General features: G+C 34.9%; 2 protein-coding genes across 2 annotated transcripts; one reads left to right on the top strand and one right to left on the bottom strand.

The window, feature by feature from the left end:
- Window positions 1–801: 801 nt before the first annotated feature.
- On the bottom strand, window positions 802–7641 carry LOC122007330. Its single transcript, XM_042563182.1, has 11 exons — window positions 7377–7641; window positions 7055–7289; window positions 6812–6959; window positions 5367–5471; window positions 4014–4171; window positions 3717–3879; window positions 3157–3293; window positions 2150–2837; window positions 1935–2047; window positions 1479–1734; window positions 802–1222 (listed from the first exon to the last, which is right to left on the bottom strand). Exons 1-11 carry the CDS (start codon window positions 7582–7584, stop codon window positions 899–901), a joined length of 2535 nt encoding a protein of 844 aa, XP_042419116.1. The 5' UTR covers window positions 7585–7641; the 3' UTR covers window positions 802–898.
- A 4897-nt stretch (window positions 7642–12538) lies between these two features.
- LOC122007331 (18S rRNA (guanine-N(7))-methyltransferase RID2-like) lies at window positions 12539–17604 on the top strand. Its single transcript, XM_042563184.1, has 10 exons — window positions 12539–12786; window positions 13434–13616; window positions 13719–13794; window positions 14200–14283; window positions 14402–14457; window positions 14820–14876; window positions 15222–15271; window positions 15351–15503; window positions 16141–16282; window positions 17211–17604. Exons 2-10 carry the CDS (start codon window positions 13521–13523, stop codon window positions 17373–17375), a joined length of 879 nt encoding a protein of 292 aa, XP_042419118.1. The 5' UTR covers window positions 12539–12786; window positions 13434–13520; the 3' UTR covers window positions 17376–17604.
- The last annotated feature ends 2782 nt before the right edge of the window (window positions 17605–20386 follow it).

Below are 20386 nucleotides of genomic sequence, written 5' to 3'. Positions count from 1 at the left end.
AATTCTCAACTACGGTGTATTTATAGAAATTTTTTCTCCAAATAAGACGTAATCAAAGGATGCTAGATTTTTGGATTATCCGTCGCATGAATTTTTCGATTTACTCTGATGACTAGTAGAAAAATTTCGTAAGATCGAATTGATCTTCTCAGAAATAATAGATTAACTAAGATTATCATTAACTCAGGGAAAAAGGGGCATTAGTAGGCCTCCAATAAGTAATCCAACAAAATATTCTGGTGCTGATTAAACATCGCAATCCCAGCAGCAAGCTTGTAAAAAAAGTAAACACAGAGCAGCGATGCATTGAAGGGAAGAAAGCACTGAGCAACCGAAGCAGCGTAGTCAGGGTGGCCAGCGGTCATGGCGGTGCCATTCTCAGCAGCGAGTTCATCGAGCTGGCTGGCGGCGATGCTCATGTGCACTCCGGCACAAACCTTCTGCGGGAATAAGCATGGCGTGAATCAAAGTGCTCTGAAGAGATCGAAGACTAAGGCATCAGTAGATTCACCCGCTGGCAGTTGCTCGACTTCAAATTTAAATCGTCTTCCTTGTAAAGGACGCGATCAATCACTCTCCCAATCTTCCCTCTTTGATTTAAGATGAATTTTATCAATAAATATGATTTCACTAACTTTGTTCGTTGTTCACAACGAGTTGAACTGTTCAAATTATTCGTTTAATTTAAAGAATTGCTAAAATTTATTCATTTAATTAATCTTGTATGTATTTAAACTCGTTGATTAAATATTCATACTTCTTTTCTTTTCAATTTATTTTTTATTCCTTAAAATCATTGTGTTATTCTTTATTAATTTCATTCTATCATCTGACCTTGTTATTCAGATTTGAAAGTTTCATGGTTCCTGATTTATAAAGTTGTGGACATGAAATCTAATCATTCCAATCTAATCTTAGATTTAGTAGGGCTTCTTCCACTTCCTAACACCTTTTCGGACATAGAGATCTCTGGATCGGTGTCGGTGCCGCCTCCTGAAGAGACGGTTTCAGGATTCTCGTAAGGCAGTACAACGACAGGAGCAGCGTGAATAGCACCCCATCGATCTCGAACAAAGCTTCTGAACTTCCTCACTGTCTCCCTTCGGAATTCCAGCTCTCGAGTGAATAGATCGAAGATTAAGAGTGCAGAAACGTACTTGAATGGCATCACAATGAGAAAAGTCGCCGCAGCAAGTAACACAAGGGCGACTTCGGAGGTTGCCTGTGAGAAAGACAGTAGATAAAGTAGATAAGGATATAAGAACACAATAAGTCATAAGAAAGAAATGATCCATAATTTGAATGTTGAATGATCGAGTAAGAATACTAAGGAGAGATGAGGAAGGTCTAAGACAAGATTGATTATTCTATGACAACTAAACTACTAAATAAGTGGTAAACTTCTGAGTCTCAGATTGGATTTAAGCACTCAGTGCGCCAAAAGTATTGCAGTGCAGTTGCAGTTCAAATGGAGTTACCTCGGGTTGAACGGATAACATAATAGCCCTGATCTTTAGGAGAACAACGTTTACATTTTGAAGATAATTCTCCATGTATGTCATGGCTTCCTTGAGGGCGAGAATTTTCTGAATTGTATTGGAGGGCGGTTGGTCTCGTACGACAACTCGACCAAAAGTTCTCCCCAAGCGACCTTGTTCTTTGAGCCTCTTGAGTAGTAGCATGCCGGTGGCCATAACTATTAGTGTTGCAGGGAATACATAGCGCAGGAGATCTCTGAAGGAAACAGTGGCAGCAAATATGATCACAAGATTGTCATAGTTCTTAGAAAGAATAGTCTTGTTGCAAGAAGCAGGAAATAGTTTGAAGTATACCTCACGTTGTGATGAAGCAATACCATTTCACAAAAGATTGAAATTAAAACGTTGAATTACAATAGCATGCATCTGAAGTGAAAAGACAATGGAGAGACTTACCTGAAAATAATGAAGTAGACAAAGATGAGGAAAGATACAGTCAGATGTGGTTTCTCCCAATGCCTAAGTTTGTCGAAATTTTTACCAATGGCCACCAAGGGAAGAATAAGCTCCTGGATCCAAAGGCAGAACATGATAGAGCATGAGAAAACTCAGCATCGCAATACATGAGCTCCAACACAAGTTATTGATAGGTTTTGGACTGAAACTAATACCTTGAAAAGATCGATATTGCTTGGGATCCCTTCTATCATAGCGGCATCAATTGTTGCTCGAGTCTTCTCCATTATTTGACTCTTCTCTTTACATGTCAAAGCTGCTCTTTCTACAAGACTAAGTTCAGCCACAACCATGTTTTTAGCCAACACAATTCCATGTTTAACTAAGCAATTCTTCCAGAAGGTGATGGACAAGCTTGACGACCAACTAGTAGATTTCATCCACTTGCGCAAATAGACACTTCCATCTATGTCAAACACATGAGCACTGCTGCCTGAAAGGTCATCAACAGATCGAATCCATTGGACGGGTTGATCATTTGTTTGCCTAAATTTTGTTTTAAGTGGCCCGCCCCAAAAACTTACAGCTAGAGTCTGAAAAACAACATCCCCGAAGGGCACATTCCACAAATAAGAGAACTGGACCAATTTCGCTGGATCTTCTGAAAATTTCCTAATGAATTGAAGGGACTGTAACCTTGCAATACTGTTAACTGCACTTCTAATAGCTCTTTGCTTTCCTTTGTGAGCACCATACACATCATGGATTGATGGATCGTCAGCACTTGGACCATATTCACGTACGAAATCATATAATGATATAATCTCAGTTATAAAAGCAAGCCAAAAGTCTCGCCTCATTTCACTACCAAAATCAACAAACTCCAGAGTCCAAGTCTCCGAGCTGAAAAAACAATATCAATGTCATAGGCTACAAATTGTGAAACAATACCACGTGAACGCTATAAATGACTATGTGCATCTTCCATATTTTAATCATCTTCACTGCAAAAGTCCAGGAGTTATATGAGTGCTAACATAACCTAATCTGTTATGTTCATGAATATACATGCAGCAAATTTAATCGAAAAAGAAATGGCCATAAGATTATGATAAGCATATAGTAGGGTGCATCTACTGTTGTTGCATATATATATATACAATCATCTGTGATTTAAAATGCTGACTCAACATGTAGCATGAGTATAGAAAAGCATTCTCACTTGAGACCAGAAGACACAGATATAGCAGAATCAAATAGTTTGGCAGCAAATGGTCCGACTTTTGTTTTCTCAGCCCGTGTACCACAACTTGTGAGATCCAATCTCATAGATTTTTTAATACCTGTAAGTCCAATTGCCTGCCAATATCAATACAATGGAAAAGGAATTGGGCTTAAATCTTAATAAAAAAAAATGTGTGTACAAAACGTTAGAGGTTACATAAATGTCTATTAAATTAAATAATATGCATAAGAGCAACATCCAAACATATTAAAGGTTACATTTAGACCAAATCATTATACATTTTATTAATTAGGAATATATATAACTAAATAACTCTTATTGCATTTGTTATGGTATTCTTCCATATACTTGCATAAAAATTGTCATAGAAAATGTCATCTTTTCACTGGGTTATTATTTGACTAATTCCATAATACTGCTAAATCACTGGGTATAAGATATAAGTTATTGGAACACAAACAAAACAGATCAGAAGCAGCAAACTAAAGGCGAGGTGGAGAAAAATGCACTGAGTTTAGCAAACTCAAACTTCTTACCTCAAAATAAAGTGCTCTGTCCGTTAATATCAGGTTTCCAGGCCATGCAATGTTATCTTCCCATTTTAGAACAGGCTGCTTCCTACTTGAACCTTTGCACACAAGTTCCTCATAAGGAAAAATATTATTTTTATTTCCATATGATTGTCTTCCCTCATGGACCCTGCATCATAACAAAAACATGACAATATCGTGTCTATTGCATATACATGGATATTGAAAACTGATAATGACAGAAAAAGTATAGAAAATGTCATGTTAGTGCTAAGAATTAAACTCAAATAATATGAGGCAGACTTCAACAGCTCAGCAAGGTATGCAATCCACAAGCTCAATGAAAGGCCCTGTTTGTCTCCTATCAGAGCCTTGAACAGGTGATGTGCCGTTGATACATCAGCCACACCTGCAACAGCTGGAGCTATTCGAACAAAAGCCTCTTCTCCAACTACTCGACCCTGATTAGTAAAGATTTGCATTCTTAAAAAACAATGGTGCTTCATGACACTGATAATTTGAACTGAACAAACTTGATATCTTGAGACATGGATATAAAGTGAACCAAAACAAACATATCGACATGCTCTACTAGGAGCACAAAATGCTTGAAGTGCAGAATTTTCTGTATTATGCTACACCAGTAGTTGTCAATTACTCTAACTTTAAAAATTATACCCAAGGAATATTAAAAAAATATGAGAAATATCAATGTCCATCCTTGATCAAACTAGTGGGGCTGGGAATTGCTTGAAATGGTTCTGTGACCATTTGCTCCCGCCTAAACATGCCAGATTTGTAGCATGCATCATTGCTGGAATAATGGAAGAGCGGAGTCTTTAGGAGAGGAAGACAGATGGGTATAAAGGCATGGGATGTCATATACAGAATTTAGCAAGCTTAAGGGATCCTGCTTATCTTAAATAGAGAATATTTGGTTCTTGAATGCATATAGCTGAACATCTGGCCAAGCATAAATTTTATCACACAGATAATGCAAAATGATGAACTTCTCCATTTTCTGACAGTAACATTTTGAGGAGGCAGTAGTCTGTGGAGAACTATGCTGTTGACTAATGGCAAAGGATTTCCCCATAGTGTCATATGAGAAGACAGTAGTATTCATGAAAGAATAAACAGATCAAACATGTTTTATTCCTATAGTATCAAGAAGCAATTAGGTAGAATCAAGTAAAAAACCCAACACAACAATAACCTTGACATTTGAAAATCTTAAAAATACACCAACAAGATGATGCAGTTGTAGGCAAGTTTTATCTGATATTACCTACTAAGTAGATGAGAAAGAATAGATATTGATAGGGGATGTTTGGTTGGTGGGTTTGGGAATGAGGGAATGGAATGATAGTAAAAGATAGTGTTTGGATTGTGGGTTTGGGAATGTTTTCTAGATTTATGGGAATCAGTCAAATCCATATAACTAGGTGGGTTTCATTTCCATTCACATTCTCATTCCCATTCCACTTTACTATCAAATCCATACCCATAATCATTCCAGTCATTTAACCAAACGCCACCTAGTTAAGCAGCAGTGCCAAGAGTGATAGACATTGATTGTAAGAAGTAGCAATCACCCAAAGCATGTCACCATCAGTTAAATGTACAGATACATGCAAAGCAAGTTATTAAACAGACCTGGAAAAAAGTGTTCTCCTGAAACGAGAATGAATAGTTGTCCCTAGTACATGGTTGCTCCCAGGCAAGCATAGTAACAAAAATAAGCCTCTGAAATATGGCTTCCTGAAACATAATTGTTAATAAACTTCTGGAAAGATGCGTTGCAAAATTAAATAAAGATTTTAATTATAGCACATGTAACCAAAAATATCATGATTATCATGGATAATGAAAAAATAATGGTAATTGTCACTTTATTGAATTTCAAACTTCCAAAATCTTGATGCTTACCACCATCATGGTGCAAAGGGTACAATAGATTAGGTGAACCAAGAAGAAAACACATATTATAAGTGTTACAACATAGCTCTTGGTAAAACTTAGAAAACAAATTTATGTGAGATAATATTCAAACTAGTTGCTAAAAATGATCATTAATTTATAGTTTAGGACAACACTTGGTCATCATAAAGACTAACCAATTATGACAAAAAAAATTAAATAAATAAATAATTCTATGTTTCTAGGGACTAGGGATATGCTTTCTCTCTGGGTTTAAACCCAGCTGAGCATTTGAGTTGACTTTGGCAAAGTACAAAATTTCTTATTCTTAACTTTCTCTTGATAAGAACCAATTGTTCCACAAGAACTTCCTCCACCCAAAAACTGGATGTATGTGTAATACAAATTAGAAATGTAGTTTTTAAAAGTTTTGACTTTGTAAAAGTTATTTCATTAGATCCTTTTATTTAGGAGAACAAGCTAATTGGTTTTTGGGATGGTAATTATCTTATTTAGAGATTAATGGATTTATTTCAAGTCTGATCAAGTTATATAATTAACACCTTTTTCATGATAAAATTTGATTTTGAGAGTTTGATTTTTGTGTTGCATCAATACGCATCAATGAGAAGTCGTAGAGAATCTTTAAAGTGCCAAACTATCCTTGTTCTCAATAGGCATCCTTGAGTTCACAAAGAGTCCAGTCAAGTATAGAAACTGAGGTAACAAATGACTTTGTATGATCATGGTTCTAAATAACTATAGCTGAAAACTTCATAATCCCCCTGACATTAAAGCATTTTGACTTTCCCAATTTAAATAGAATGGCCAATCAAGTTGTACTCAGGAGTCAGGACTATAACTATTTCCAAGTCCTGATCTAATCTAGACAACTTGTAGGAATAAGAGTATGGGCCCCATTTTCAAATTATCAAACTCTTTGAAGATGATGATTTCCCTATGCTAACATTGTTTGGACAACTACAGTGAGTCAACGCATGGCTGTTTCCATTTAGGTAGAAATATTTGAATCAAACACAATACAAATCAATACAGGGGAAATTAAATTAATCAAATAATGTTAACAACAAATTGTAAGGAACGAGGTTAAGAAATGAACTCATAATTTGCACTTTTCAAAAGGAAAACAAACCACCAATTGCAAAAATATACTCACAGACCTTCAAGTTAGGATGGAAATCGGAGCTGTCTCGCGACAAGTACCTAAAGCAGCAATACTCCACCAAACTTCTAACATCATTCCGGATGGCCTCTGGCGCAAGAGATTCAAATATCTTTTGCATCTTCCACCCCGTCAAACCATTCATCCTGCGAAAACATTGCAAGAATCGGAGGTCAACTGAGCAACAAATTCCAAAACACACAACAAGAACAATGGATCAGACGAAGAGCTTCAGACTCACCTCCCAAATTGCTCAATGGAGACAGCAGCAGCTAACGAGAGGAAGCCGCTCGGCGTCCTCCTCTCCACCGTCATCTCGGGAGGCACCAGTAACTCCTCATCGACAGCCACGTCCTCAGGCTCCCCCACAGAGGCAGGGTCCGCGCCCAACCCGCGCTTCACGATAGGCGTCGCGACCTCGGTGAGCACCGTCCGCGCTTTGAGTAGCCACGACCGGAAGCCCTCTCGCACCGCATCTATCGAGAAGGAGAGCGAGGGAGTGGATCAGTACCAGACCTTCAGAAAAGCATCGAATTTAGGGTTTGGAGGAGGGGGCCAACCACCTCGATCGAGGCCAGTGATCTTCCACCAGTCGCCACCAGGCCCTCCGCCTCCATCCCCGCCGCTGTCACCGGCGGAGCCGACGACGACCGTGAAAGGGCCGCGTTGATGGAGGAGGCGCGACGGGCGGGAGCGGCGGTGGGCGGAGAGAGGACGAGAGCGGAGAGGAGAAGACGGAGAGGCAAGAGCTGGGATTTGGAGCAGGAGCATTCAGTTGCGGCAGCTTCGAATCGATTGGAATTTGAGCTCCGCCATTTTCGCATTAATTAATTAAATAGAAAGCAGTCGATAAATCATTCTTCGCGTTCGAGTTGGATATTTTGATTTCGGCCCTACTAATATTTAACTTTTCAATAAAATCATTTAAAATATATAATTTAGCGTCCTTGAGACAATACTTGAGCAATCAGAATTCAGAAATAGCGGAATTAGCGTGGAAGACGCTAAAGTAATAAGAAAGAAGGATTTTAAAAGATGAAATAATATAATTCTAAGTAGGGATCCCTAACTTAATTGATAAATCTCCCGTATTACTTAAAAATTTTAGTTAATTTGGTAAAAATTAAATTAACAGATATTTTATTTGTTCGATGTAGGTCTTCACTTAATATGAATTTCGGGTGCCTATTTATTAGGGTAATAGATAGTATGTGTGCTTCTCTAGCCAGTCGGGTTAGGATAAATTTATACCGTCGTGATCTAGAGAGCTTTTTTATCTCATACAATTATATTTGAGTCATTGTACATTTGTGTCCATAGCCTCCTTGATTTTGGGTTTTCAAAATCATATGTGTATGTAGAAGAAGATTATTGTTTGTTATTGATAACTTAGCTATCCAACTCTAGTATCCATTTTTTTAATTGCTCGGAGATGGTTGATGCCTTTTGATGAAACCTATTTTTTACCTTTGTTGTTGCCGTTTAATTTGTTTTCAGATGTTAAATTAAAATTAGATGAATTAAATTTAGGGAAGATGATACAAATCCCACCAATAAATGTGATAGAACTTTCAGACAACGATGGATAGAAACCTAAAAATTAGACGACAAGAGTATGAGTCTTGACTTGTAACCAAGAATCGGTACGAACAAAGCCTACGAAGGAAAAGGAAACGTCATACCAGGGTTGATAAGTTTCAATGGGTTGAACATCACGAGAGTAAACTCGATAAGTTCAGAAGTCATTTCAAGAGCTAAGAGAACACACAAATCTCACCAAAACTAAGGTACTTCATATTAAGATGTCCCTCCCTAATATAATAGGAGTGAACAAGGAAGAGTATAAAATAAATGTATGCACAGTTAGAGTGAGATATTCTCATAAAAGTTATAGGAATCGAAAATAAAATAAATTCATACACAATTTGAGTCTCAATATCTCATGCCTCATGAAAGCTATCTAGAAATCCAAAACAAAATAAATGCATGCACAATTAGGGTCCCAAGTCGCATGTCTTATATAAGCAATCTAAAATACTTAAGTCTTCATGCATGAACGAGTTTCATGCTTATTAGCGTTATTCCGTATTAGGAAATAAATATATTAGGAAATAATTATTATAAGTAAATAGTTATTTATTTACTAGTTATTAGGAAATAATTATTATTAGAAAATAGTTATTTGTTTCCTAGTTATTAAAGAATAATTATTATTAGAAAATACTTATTGTTTTTCTAATTTATGTATTTTCTTATTTTCATTTTATATTTATATGTACCATATGCTATCATTAATAATATATGTGTTGGATATTGGGGCCTTAAATGGACCAAAACGATTTAGAGGAAGGAAGCCATCAATTGTTGAAAGTCGTAATTGACTTCAAAATTGAAATCTACGATTCGCGTAGATAGATTTAGACTATTAATTTGCTCAAAACCGATTAAGGGTGAATGAGAAATTAATGTTTAAAGTCAACCCAAAATAACATTTGTTATTCATTAATAAAGTGCATAGGAGAATAGTCCCACATCGGAAATTCTCAATGTGTATTCTCTACTTATTAATGAAGATGTGTTAATGGAGTTAACACAAAAAATAAAAGGACAGGTGACCCCTTAGCCCAGTGGCAGTGCCTATGCGGCATCCTCGTGGGCAAAGGGAGATGACTGGACAGTTGACTTAGGGAATGGATGGCTACCGTTGATCAACGTTGATCAAATAGATATGATGGATCGCTTGTGATGCGATCTAGAGCGTTGGATCGCAAAGAGTAACGATCTGACGGCCTGGGATGAGGCTTAATCTGAAGCATCGAATCAATGGATCCAGATCCGATGGCTGATAACAATAGGCGGGATCTGAGGGTCACAACTCCTCAGATCTGATGGATGAGATTGAAGTGGGCTTGGTGAAGGGTTACAACCCTTCAGAATAGATGATCTAGATCGATCCAGCCCAAGGAACACATCCACTCACCCAAAGGACACTCAACCTCTTCGTTCAGTATAAATAGAACCCTCCAGATGATGGAATACTCACTCAATCTTCTCTTCTCTTCCTCAAGCATTCATCTCATCTTGTGCATTCAAGAGTCCAAGAAGTCTACTAAAAGGTTCGCTGGTCTCGGAAGTCGGAGTGCTACGATTCCGAGACGTTCGTCGTCGTTGTATCTTGGGAACGAATTGCAACAATCCGTTAAGCACCGTAGCGGAGCAATATCGTTTACGGAGATAGTGTCGAACACTAGCATCGACGATCAGTTTGCATACTCCAGAAGCTACCCGGAGACAACAATATGTTAATTTTATCGTCAATATTCTATTAAGCGTGGCCGAGTCATGGATGGATATGTCTAATTATGTGGATTAGGCCATGACTAGTAGTTGGGATTATATGATCTCTCCTTGCTCATAATCAGCCCAATATTTTGTGATTAGCTCATTTAGCGCTTCCTTGAAACGTTTTGTCCGAAGTTTTGTAATTAAGTCTTTCGAAAGTGACAAATGATTTCTCATAACTTCAATCCTCGGACATACATCAAAAGATTTAGAGAATTATGATTGTGTTCATTCAAATAAGAACTTATTTCGATTTGATCAGTTAAAGTATTAATAGATTAGTTACTACCATATAGAGTTTTTTTATTTATATTAGCGATAAGCGATTATGCCTGTAAGAACCCACATCCTAAGATAAATAATGCATATATAATATTGAGGGTGGGCGTGATAAAAAGCTAAAGGAATGACGCTGAAATCAGGTGCTAATTTTCGGTGGTACTTGTCATTGATGAAGATCATGGGTTCAATTCCAAATCCCAAAATGAGCGAGTAGAATGTCTCAGATCCCTTCCTTAAAGTGGGCCCCTCTCTGATAGGGAGGGCCAAGATAGGTAGTTGTATGTAGCAGATAGGGAGAGCCAAAGATAGCTACGGTCCTCTTGAGTAACCTAGTGCAACGTTTCTTTTTAGTAATGAAATCAAATACGCTACTAGTTGTGATGAATGTGTATGGACACGTCTCTCGGGTCTAAGTGTGTATTTGATTTAAATTATTATATATAATTTGGTTATGTGATTATTTATAAGAAATAAAATATAATCTTAATATTATTTGATTTAATTTAGATAACGCTATAATTTAATTTAATATTTACTTTATTATTCTTAGTTCAATTTAATATTTAATTACTTTTTAAAATTAAATTAAATTAAATTCATAATATTATTAATTAATAAGTTGATAAAATATGTAATAAATAAATATAATTGACTGCTCCCTCCTCTGCGAACCGTCAATACCGTGCGCCTTGGGCCGCTGCTCCCTCCGCCAACGTGTTGCCTTCTTTGCGAACCGCTGGCACCGTCTCCCTGCTTCCCTAACCGTTGGCATCGTCTCCCTCCGCCGTCTTCCTTGGGCCACTGCTCTCTCCTCCGCGAATAGTCGGCACCGTGTGCCTTGGGTCGTTGCTCCTTCCACCGCGTGTGCCGCCTCCTCTGTGAATCACTGGCGCCGTTTACGTCTCCCTCCTCTACAAACTGCTGGCGCCTCCTCTGCGAATTGCCGGCACTGTGTGCCTTGGGTCGTTGCTCCCTCCTTCGCGAACTGTTGGGAGGAGAATCGTGCGCCTATGGCCGCTACTCTCTCCTCGGCAAACCATCGTCGTTGCTTTAATTTGTCCCGACAATGACCAGCCTTAGTCGTCGCTGCTCCACAGTGCCCGCCTGCTCGCCATTGCCGCTTGCTTGCTTGGAGGATAATTTTGAAATTTTTTTTTTTTGTTAATTTCATAATCATAGAAAATCTAAGGCTTCTAAGGTTTTCCCATTCCGCGTTATATTTTCTGATTATTGATATGATGGGGATGTTGCATTATCAGGAATCAATGATTACTTAAATTAAATAAAATTATCTTTCATAATATACCAAGATTATCAATGATACCCCCAACCAAATACACCTTAAATTACAAGATTTAGGATTGAAAATCAAACTATATAGATTCAAGGATTCTAGAATATTTAAGGAGACTCTAAACTTAATCAAAATTACTAAAGATCTTTATAAGAGTACTATGATAAGAAAAGAAAAATTAGCCTATAGAAAATAATTTGCTCCGTCCTTGGTTGCATGAGACCGTCCACAAATTGGATAAAGGTGTGCTTGATCCATGCAATAGTGCTAGGGTGACTCTGAAGAATCCCAGCAACAATTTACTGAACGAACTCCTCCTTATAAAAATTATTTTAATATCATACTTGATCTTAGCAAAAAAAATTCGAGAAAAGTATACTTTCTAAGATCACGCTGATCCAAGGTATTTATAGAAATTTCTCTACTTGCAGTGTTGTCAATTGAAACTAAAGAAAATTTTATATTTCTAATTAATTAATAAGAAAAATTCTCAATAATAAATCAAAATTCTCAATAATATGTTGAGCTGAGTCTCAAACTCTAGATTCTTAATTGATTAATAAAAAAAATTCTAATAATAAATCGTAGTTGAATTTGAATTCTAAATGACAGTGAAAATTATTAATAAAATTTAAAATTATTTTTTATATAAAAAAAATATTAATATACTTTTATTTTTATTTTTATTAGAATTAGTTAGTACGGGGAACGATTTTTAATACTATAAAGATATTTATATATTTTATTTGGCTAAATGTAAATGATTGGTGTGATTTGTAAGATCTAATTTATTTAACTAACGGCCCCAAACTTTTAACAATGCGGCCCCCAACCTAATGCGCCCCTCCCCATCGCCCACACCGCCGTCCGCCGCCCCGATCTCTTCTTCTTCCCCTTGTTATTTTTTCCTTTCTGTTCTCCAGAAATTCAGCAACAACAACCAACTTTCTTCTTCTTCTCCCATTCACTAATACCAAGCATCAGGAGTAGTAAGCTTGTCTTTCCTCTCCTCACAGCAGCAACAGCGATTTCCAGCCGTCGCGAATAGGAGAAAGGTTCTCCTTCCTTTTCTTTCAATGTTTCCGCAGCTTCATCATTGATTTGTCCTGTTCTCTCAGCCATCGCTCCTTTGCCAAAGCGAGAGTTACCCGTTCTCTTGTAACCCAAATCACAGGACATTAGGTTTTCCATCTTGTGGTGTGGTAAGAATGGGTAAATCATTGTTTATTGATGCTCAGAAATAAGTAGTTACTTTGGATTAACTACAATTCATTTTTTATAGGTCCAATTAGCTTGAGCATTTCGTGATAACGAAATACCTTTGTTTTTTTGTCAATCAAAGGAAGCTGCAAGTTAGATTTTATTTACTCAATGTCTATTTAAATTGGGTAAATAAAGTTGTTATTAAATCTTAATGAAGGTCTCGGCTAGGAATGAGAAATATTACGAGGTTAGCAAAATTGAAAATGACCCATCAACTTTGAGTTGGAGATGATGTTCAGATTTCATGTTATTATTCTTTGAGTATCCTTTTAAGTTATTTTTGTATTATGCTTGTTGATACGAGTTTGAGCTCGAAGCTTTTGTTGTATATAAAGTGGGTAAATTCGATCTGTTGATTCGTTATAAACTTCCCTGTAAAGGAATAATTAGATAAATGGATTCTGTATACTTGTATAATAAGTTATCCATACTGGTTTAGGTTCAGACATTGGAGATAGCTGATAGCTCGATTATTGGCCAGCACAACTCTGCTTAGTGGTTGGTGTCACAGTCTGCAAGAGAAGCTATGCCACGACCAGAGCTCCAAGCCCCGCCAGAGATATTCTATAATGAGGTGGAGGCACGCAAATATACAACTTCGTCTCGCATCATTGAAATCCAAGTATGTGATTTCTTCACCTCTTTTCTCTTCCCTTGGTTATTTCTTTTCTCTGATTTTAGATGTCAAGATTTTTGGTTCTTTGGGTCCATTGATATGTTTTAGGCAAAGATATCTGAGCGAGCACTTGAACTCCTTGCCTTGCCAAATGATGGCATACCTAGGCTTCTTCTAGATATTGGTAAGTTTTGGTTTTTGCTTCAACAGTGCATTTTCCTTAGTTTTTCTTATTCCACAGTATTTGATGGGATGATTTATTAATTTGATGAGTTCTCTTTGGTTGTAGTAATTTATACCATTTAATTTTTTGTTTATCCTGACAGAGTTTGGTTTGAGTTAACTGGGATTTACTAGTTTTAGCTTGATTTTACTGTAGTTTGAGAATTGCAATGTTAAAATACTCCATTGCCACTTTATGGAATAGTTCTGATATAAATCTATGATTTGTAACCCTTAATGTTGGTAAATACTCACACTTCTATATCGATTGTTCAATTATAGTGCATTGGGCTTCAGACTGCTTCATGTATACTCACATACTGTTCTTCATTCTTCTCCTTGCACTTTTATGTATTCTGTAACTTAGGCTGTGGATCTGGACTTAGTGGTGAAACTCTGTCTGAAAATGGGCACCATTGGATTGGCTATGATATTTCAAGTTCAATGTTGGGTGAGTTGTTTCCTTTCTTGTTTACATCAAGCTTGTTTGTGTACCTAAATCCATTTAAATCTTAAGAGGCTGTTCAAATTTTCATTATTTATATTGTGTAATTGGTGGTTACCTACAGATGTTGCATTAGAGCGTGAAGCAGAGGGTGATCTTTTGCTTGCAGATATGGGCCAGGTGAATACGCATTGATGGCTAATATTATGGTTAATTGAACAAGGGCATGTATTTTAATTTCACTTCATTTGTTGAGATCCTCTTAACCACTAATCTACTCACGTTCAGCTGATTTTCCTTATTCGTAAGGACTGTCTTTTTTAAAACTTCTGGATTTCATATTTTATCGTTATTCTGAATTTAGGTTGTCTAGTGTTAGTAAATGATAGTTTGAGGTTTTTGTTTGATGCCCTATGTTATTTTCAGTCTGATATCCTATGTTATTTTTCCTTGAAGTGCTGATGCATGGACTTGGAAGTTTGCTCAATTGTTTCTTGGAATTTTTCTTAGTTAAGTTATTTTAACTAAAAGGCTGATTGCAGGGCTTAGGCTTACGGCCAGGAGTTGTTGATGGTGCGATCAGTATTTCGGCAGTCCAGGTGCGTTAATTTCTTCCCTACTGTTTCTTTCTTAAAAAGCTAATATTTTGTTTTGGGTGGGGGGAGGACAATAATGAGACAAAACCATAAAACAAACTGAATAGCTTTGTACTTAAATGACAAAAGCATTCTAGTGTAAATTTTGTTGAACAAGCTTTTCTTGAAGTTTGGGAGTGGCTATAAAATCAACTTCATTCAACTGCTAATCCTTTTATATTATGAGAGCTACAAAATTCAACTTGGCACTCTATTTTTTTTTGTCATTTTTTTGTTCTCCTGTTGTTCTCCAAACAGTTAAATAGGATTGATATTAGTGAAACTTATCATATTTTTGTGTAAATTCAGTGGTTATGCTATGCTGACAAGTCCTCACATGAGCCAAGAATGAGGCTAAAGTAAGCAATTGATTACACAATACACTTCATTTAAGTCAATTTCTCATCTATTCTCAACTCATAGCACTGTGATTTTTAGGGCATTTTTTGGCACATTATATCGATGTTTGGCTAGAGGGGCAAGAGCTGTATTACAACTTTATGCAGAAAACAGGGATCAAAATGAGATGATCTCGACTTATGCCATGCGAGCTGGTTTTTCTGGTGGTGTTGTTGTTGATTGGCCGCATAGGTACATAATTTAAATTCTCAATTATTTAAAATTTCTGGCATATTTTTCCCTATGACATCCTCCCTCAGCACTGATAATTCCTGATGGTTTAGATGTCTATAGTTCGTGTAATATCACTCCATCATATTATGTTTTACATATAACAGATATCAGTTTTCACCAACTATATATATTTATTTCTTTTAATTTGCCTCCCTATCTGATATCTATGATGTGTGATCTATTCTAGTCAGATTTAAGTTGGATATGATTTTAGCATAGTTCCTTCTTGAAGAAAAAATGTGGAATAATGATTGACTTCAAGGAAAAATAAAAGGCTTGATCTTGATTTTTCTACCAAAGCATTAGCAATGGGCTTGTAAACTGTCAAGTAAAATTCAATAAACGAAATAATTTGATCACTCTGCACTTTTGGGGAGGGAATTATTTCATCACAATTAAAGAGGAATGCCTTTTGTCTTGTAAAATTAAAACTGAGTTTTATTAGGCAGCGGTTTATTTCTTGTGAGCTTAAGGTACTTTTATATATAGTTCTCTAGTCTTTGATGTATTTATTACCTTCAAATTTCAAAGGAAACTACTTCAATTCCTATACAGCTGTGATTCCGTATTTATGCCTAATGAATATCAATTACAGCTCAAAAGCACGGAAAGAATATCTGGTTCTTACTTGTGGTCCACCCTCAGCTCAAACTTACCAACCGAAGGGGAAAGGTGAAAATGGTGAGCTGTGCAGTGAAGATAATGAAAGCGATGCTGACACTGATGACAGCCAAATGGTAAGAATTCATGGACTAACATACTTTTTTAGATTGATTCTCATATCATTTAGTAACATTAGGCAGTAAAATGTTTAGCAATGCTACCAATTTCCCTTATACCTTTTTCTCACTTGGTTTTTTTCTCGTCGCAAGGGGACTTAACTGTATCTAGATAGCTGGCATTCATAAAATGCCAGTGGTGATGTAGGCAGGAATAGGCATGGATTTTCGACTACGTGTACTCTGGAAATTTTACTTCCAAGTTCCAACTAAGCTTTCATTTCATGCTAAGCCTGACATAATTCTTATGCTTTTTAGTTTTTCGGCTGCAGAGAACCTACTCTTCCAAACTTAATGTCCAACAAATCCCTACAATACCAACTTAGAATAAGGACCTTTTAGCAATGTCAGATATATCCTGACTTGAATTTTTTTTGAGTCGCAAGGTAGTAGTTAGTCTAGTTTAGAAAAAAGAAATACACCAAACTAGACTATGTTTTAGAGCCATGGTTGGCCTGACATATTACACTTTTTAGCTCTTCGATTAGAGAGAGCCTACTCTCCCGAGCTAAATGGCCATTTAATTCGGACAATAGCAAGTTAGAATAAGGATCATTGAGCAAGGCCAGATTATGTCCTTAAATATTTTTGAGTCACAAGGTTGTAGTGAGTCTAGTGACACTTGGAGTTTGTCTGTCGAGAACTTACAACCATTCCTTTAGTTTAAATGTATTTCAATTTCGATAATTTGGTTTGATCCAGAAAAATTTCTTGCATTGCCCGTTAATCAATTCAGTTTGGAGTATGTGTAAGTTTGGGATCCAGTGGCACATTTACTCAGATTTTACAGTAGAAATAACAGTAAATTGCCCCAGATCCAGTGTTTCAAGTGCATGATTCTATCAAAAATCAAATACCTCAAATGTCCATTTGTATTTGGATGCAGGTTGATGTATATGATCGAAACCGGCCAAGGAAGAAATTGAAGGTAAAGAAGAAAGGGAAAGGTAGAGAATGGGTGTTGAAGAAGAAGGAACAGATGAGGAATAAAGGATATAACGTTCCTCCTGATACCCAGTACACTGCTCGAAAGCGCAAGGCTCGATTTTAACCCTTCTTCCTCTTGATGCCCAGTACACTGCTCGAAAGGTCAAGGCTCTATTTTTTCTGTTAGCTTCGGATCATTAGAAACCGCATAATTTTTTACTAGGATAATTTATTGTAATCATATATTTTCTGTAGCTGTTGTGCTGTGTTTTCGTGCACAAGGTTTTGCACTGCAATGGAAGGTTATTATACCTTTTTTTATATAAAAAAACTATTAAATAGAGCACGTTTAATCGAAATTGAGGTCACAGGGAATAAATTTTATAAATAAATCTCGAATGTATTTTTTATTTATAAGCAATTTTTATTTGCTTGGCTTGAACAAAAGGGGAGGTCCACGTGGCCAACTCATGTCGTTGAAAGCGATTCAAAAAAAGGGAAAAATGATAATAATAATAAAAAAGAAATCGAGAAGCATTTGGGTTCGATTTCGATTTTAATTTTAATATTAATAAATTGAATAAATCGGATTTTAATTTTTAAATCAATAAATTGAATAATTTAAAATAACAGAAAACAATTCTGTAAATTCTTATGTAATTGAAGTTATAAATCCCTAAATCTCCCAAAATCCGGTTAATTTTAGTTTTCGATCAAACTAACCGAAATTTAATTTTGTTCAATTTTTATAAAAAAATAGATTAGTTTGATTAATTTAAAAATTTTAATTTATTTGATTTTAATTAATTCAGTTCAATTTATATTCGATTTTAACTAAATATTTCTTAAAATTACAACGTCTGTTTTTTTGGATGGACTTCGTCGAATAATGTGAGTACCAATTCGATTCGATTTAATAATTGAACCCGTTTAGGTTTTAAAAAAGAAAGTGAGTTTTATCAACCATTTTTCTCAAATTCTCAAATGAATCTCTCCTCCCTAAATTACAGGTAGCACACCTTAGTACCTCCAGTCATCCCTCCCGCCCAGTTTAATCATGATTTATCCCTTCTGAATATTTGTGGAGCCGGACCCGGACCCGGAGGCTGCTAAGATGACGATTCCACCTTTTGCAACGTAGCATGAAACTCATTTTGACCCTTGTTTCTCCTTCTAATCGCCTGACAAAATGAATGTGTTAAATTAAAATCAGATCGAACTAAATCTAATAGATAGGTGTGAATATAAGGATTATGTTTATTCAAATCCTTTTATTTAATTATCTCATATATATAAGTAAGAAATGTTAAAACTTTATCTATTGACACTGTATTTCCATTGATAGTTAGTGGTTACTCTTTCTCCTTGCAATCATGAATGTAGTTAAAAATAGATGACCGTGAAACATTGACAATGAGTATTCAGTGATTTATCTAATGTTTCAATTATCAAATCCGTATTCTTCTTAAACATATTATATATGCAATATAAAGTGTTTATATTGAAAAATATAACGGTAAATTATCTTTTAACCACATTGAAGAGCCTATTGAATCTTACAACAAATCTAATGTTAGTAACTAGATTTTGATAAATATATATGGACAAAAAAATTATCTTCAAATTCACAAATTTAAATGTGTCATTACGGTGAACAAAAGATAAATCAATAATAATTTAACAGATATACAAGTGACACCGAAATCAAACAATTTAATTAATAATAATTTAAGTTTTTGTTAGATTTAGTTCAGTGCTATTAGGGAAGCAAAATTTGATTAAATCTAATTGCCAAATTTAAAAATTCACTTAAGTTATTTTAAATCTTTTTTTAAAAATCAGTTATATCGATTAATTTAGCTCGATTTTGATTTAAAAAATATTTTATTTGGTTAAATCGAATAATCTAAAATAAAAAAAATAATCGGTAAATTTTGAACATATAAATCCCTCATTAATAACTAAATCTTTAATATTAGTTAAAAAATTCAGTTAATTTGGTACAAATTTGAATTAACTAATAATTTATTATTTCCATTTGTTCAAATTTTATTAAAAATTTTTGATTTCCAACAAAAATTGAATAAATCAAACTAATAAAATATCTATTAATTCGGTCGAAAATTGAATTAATCAAACTATGATGTTAATTTTCAAAAATCAATACTATTGTGGTGCAACTCCGATAATATCAATTTATTTAGTTTAATTGAATTAAAACTTTTAATATCAAATTTTATGAAATAACCCATATTTTTTTTAAAGAAAATGAATTTAGGAAATAACTAAACCGGACTTTTAAATTCAATCGGTTTGGGATTCATCCCTACTTGAGACATGTAAACTAATTGTTGTGATTTTAGATTTAAGTGCTGACTTACTCGTTGTCTTTTCTCAATTATGCATTTGGGAATTAAAACAACTCCAGGATGCCCTCACTCTTTATAAGGAAGGATCCAAAATCAATCTCCAGTACATTTAGATCACCTTTAATATTTTTTACTTTAGTTTTGTACTTAAAATATTACAAAACAACAAGATATTATATCATAGATTCAGCTATCTCATAATATTTTAATAGTTCGATTTATTCAAATTTTATTTAAAAATTAGACAATAACTATACAATTCGGCTGATAAATAAGACTGATTTGATCATCTAGTATAAGTCGTTTGATAATGTCATTAAGGATCTTATTATATATAGAAAATTAATTATAATTTCTATAAACTATTATATTTATTATTTAAAATATTTATTTTAAAAGTTTGTATTTCATTCTCTTGAATTAATTATTTTTTTTCTTTATGTGAAAATTTACTATAATAATTTAAGTTTTTGTTAGATTTAGTTCAGTTTAGTTGCTATTAGAAGAGCATTTTAGATTTTAAAATCTTTTATTTGGTTAAATAGAATAATCTAAAATAAAAAAATAATCGTAAATTTCTAAGTAAGTAAACATATAAATCCCTAATTAATCACTAAATCTCTAATATTATTTTAAAAAAATTCAATTAATTTGATCGAATTAATTAATAATTTATTCTTTCCATTTGTTTAACTTTTATTGAAAATTTTAGATTTCCAACAAAAAAATCGAATAAATTAAACTAATAAAATATATATTAATTGTA

This window comes from Zingiber officinale, chromosome 7B (genome assembly GCF_018446385.1).
Source record: "Zingiber officinale cultivar Zhangliang chromosome 7B, Zo_v1.1, whole genome shotgun sequence".
Taxonomy (NCBI): domain Eukaryota; kingdom Viridiplantae; phylum Streptophyta; class Magnoliopsida; order Zingiberales; family Zingiberaceae; genus Zingiber; species Zingiber officinale.
This window is presented reverse-complemented; position numbering and strand designations above follow the sequence as displayed.

Coding starts and splice junctions, on each gene's coding strand:
- LOC122007330 (XM_042563182.1), bottom strand. CDS start 7,584: ATGCTCCTGCTCCAAATCCCAGCTCTTGCCTCTCCGTCTTCTCCTCTC. Junction 3,294..3,716: donor ACAGAGCACTTTATTTTGAG/GTAAGAAGTTTG, acceptor TGATATTGGCAG/GCAATTGGACTTACAGGTAT. Junction 1,223..1,478: donor TGTTATCCGTTCAACCCGAG/GTAACTCCATTT, acceptor TCTTTCTCACAG/GCAACCTCCGAAGTCGCCCT.
- LOC122007331 (XM_042563184.1), top strand. CDS start 13,521: ATGCCACGACCAGAGCTCCAAGCCCCGCCAGAGATATTCTATAATGAG. Junction 13,617..13,718: donor CTCGCATCATTGAAATCCAA/GTATGTGATTTC, acceptor GATATGTTTTAG/GCAAAGATATCTGAGCGAGC. Junction 15,272..15,350: donor GAGCCAAGAATGAGGCTAAA/GTAAGCAATTGA, acceptor TGTGATTTTTAG/GGCATTTTTTGGCACATTAT.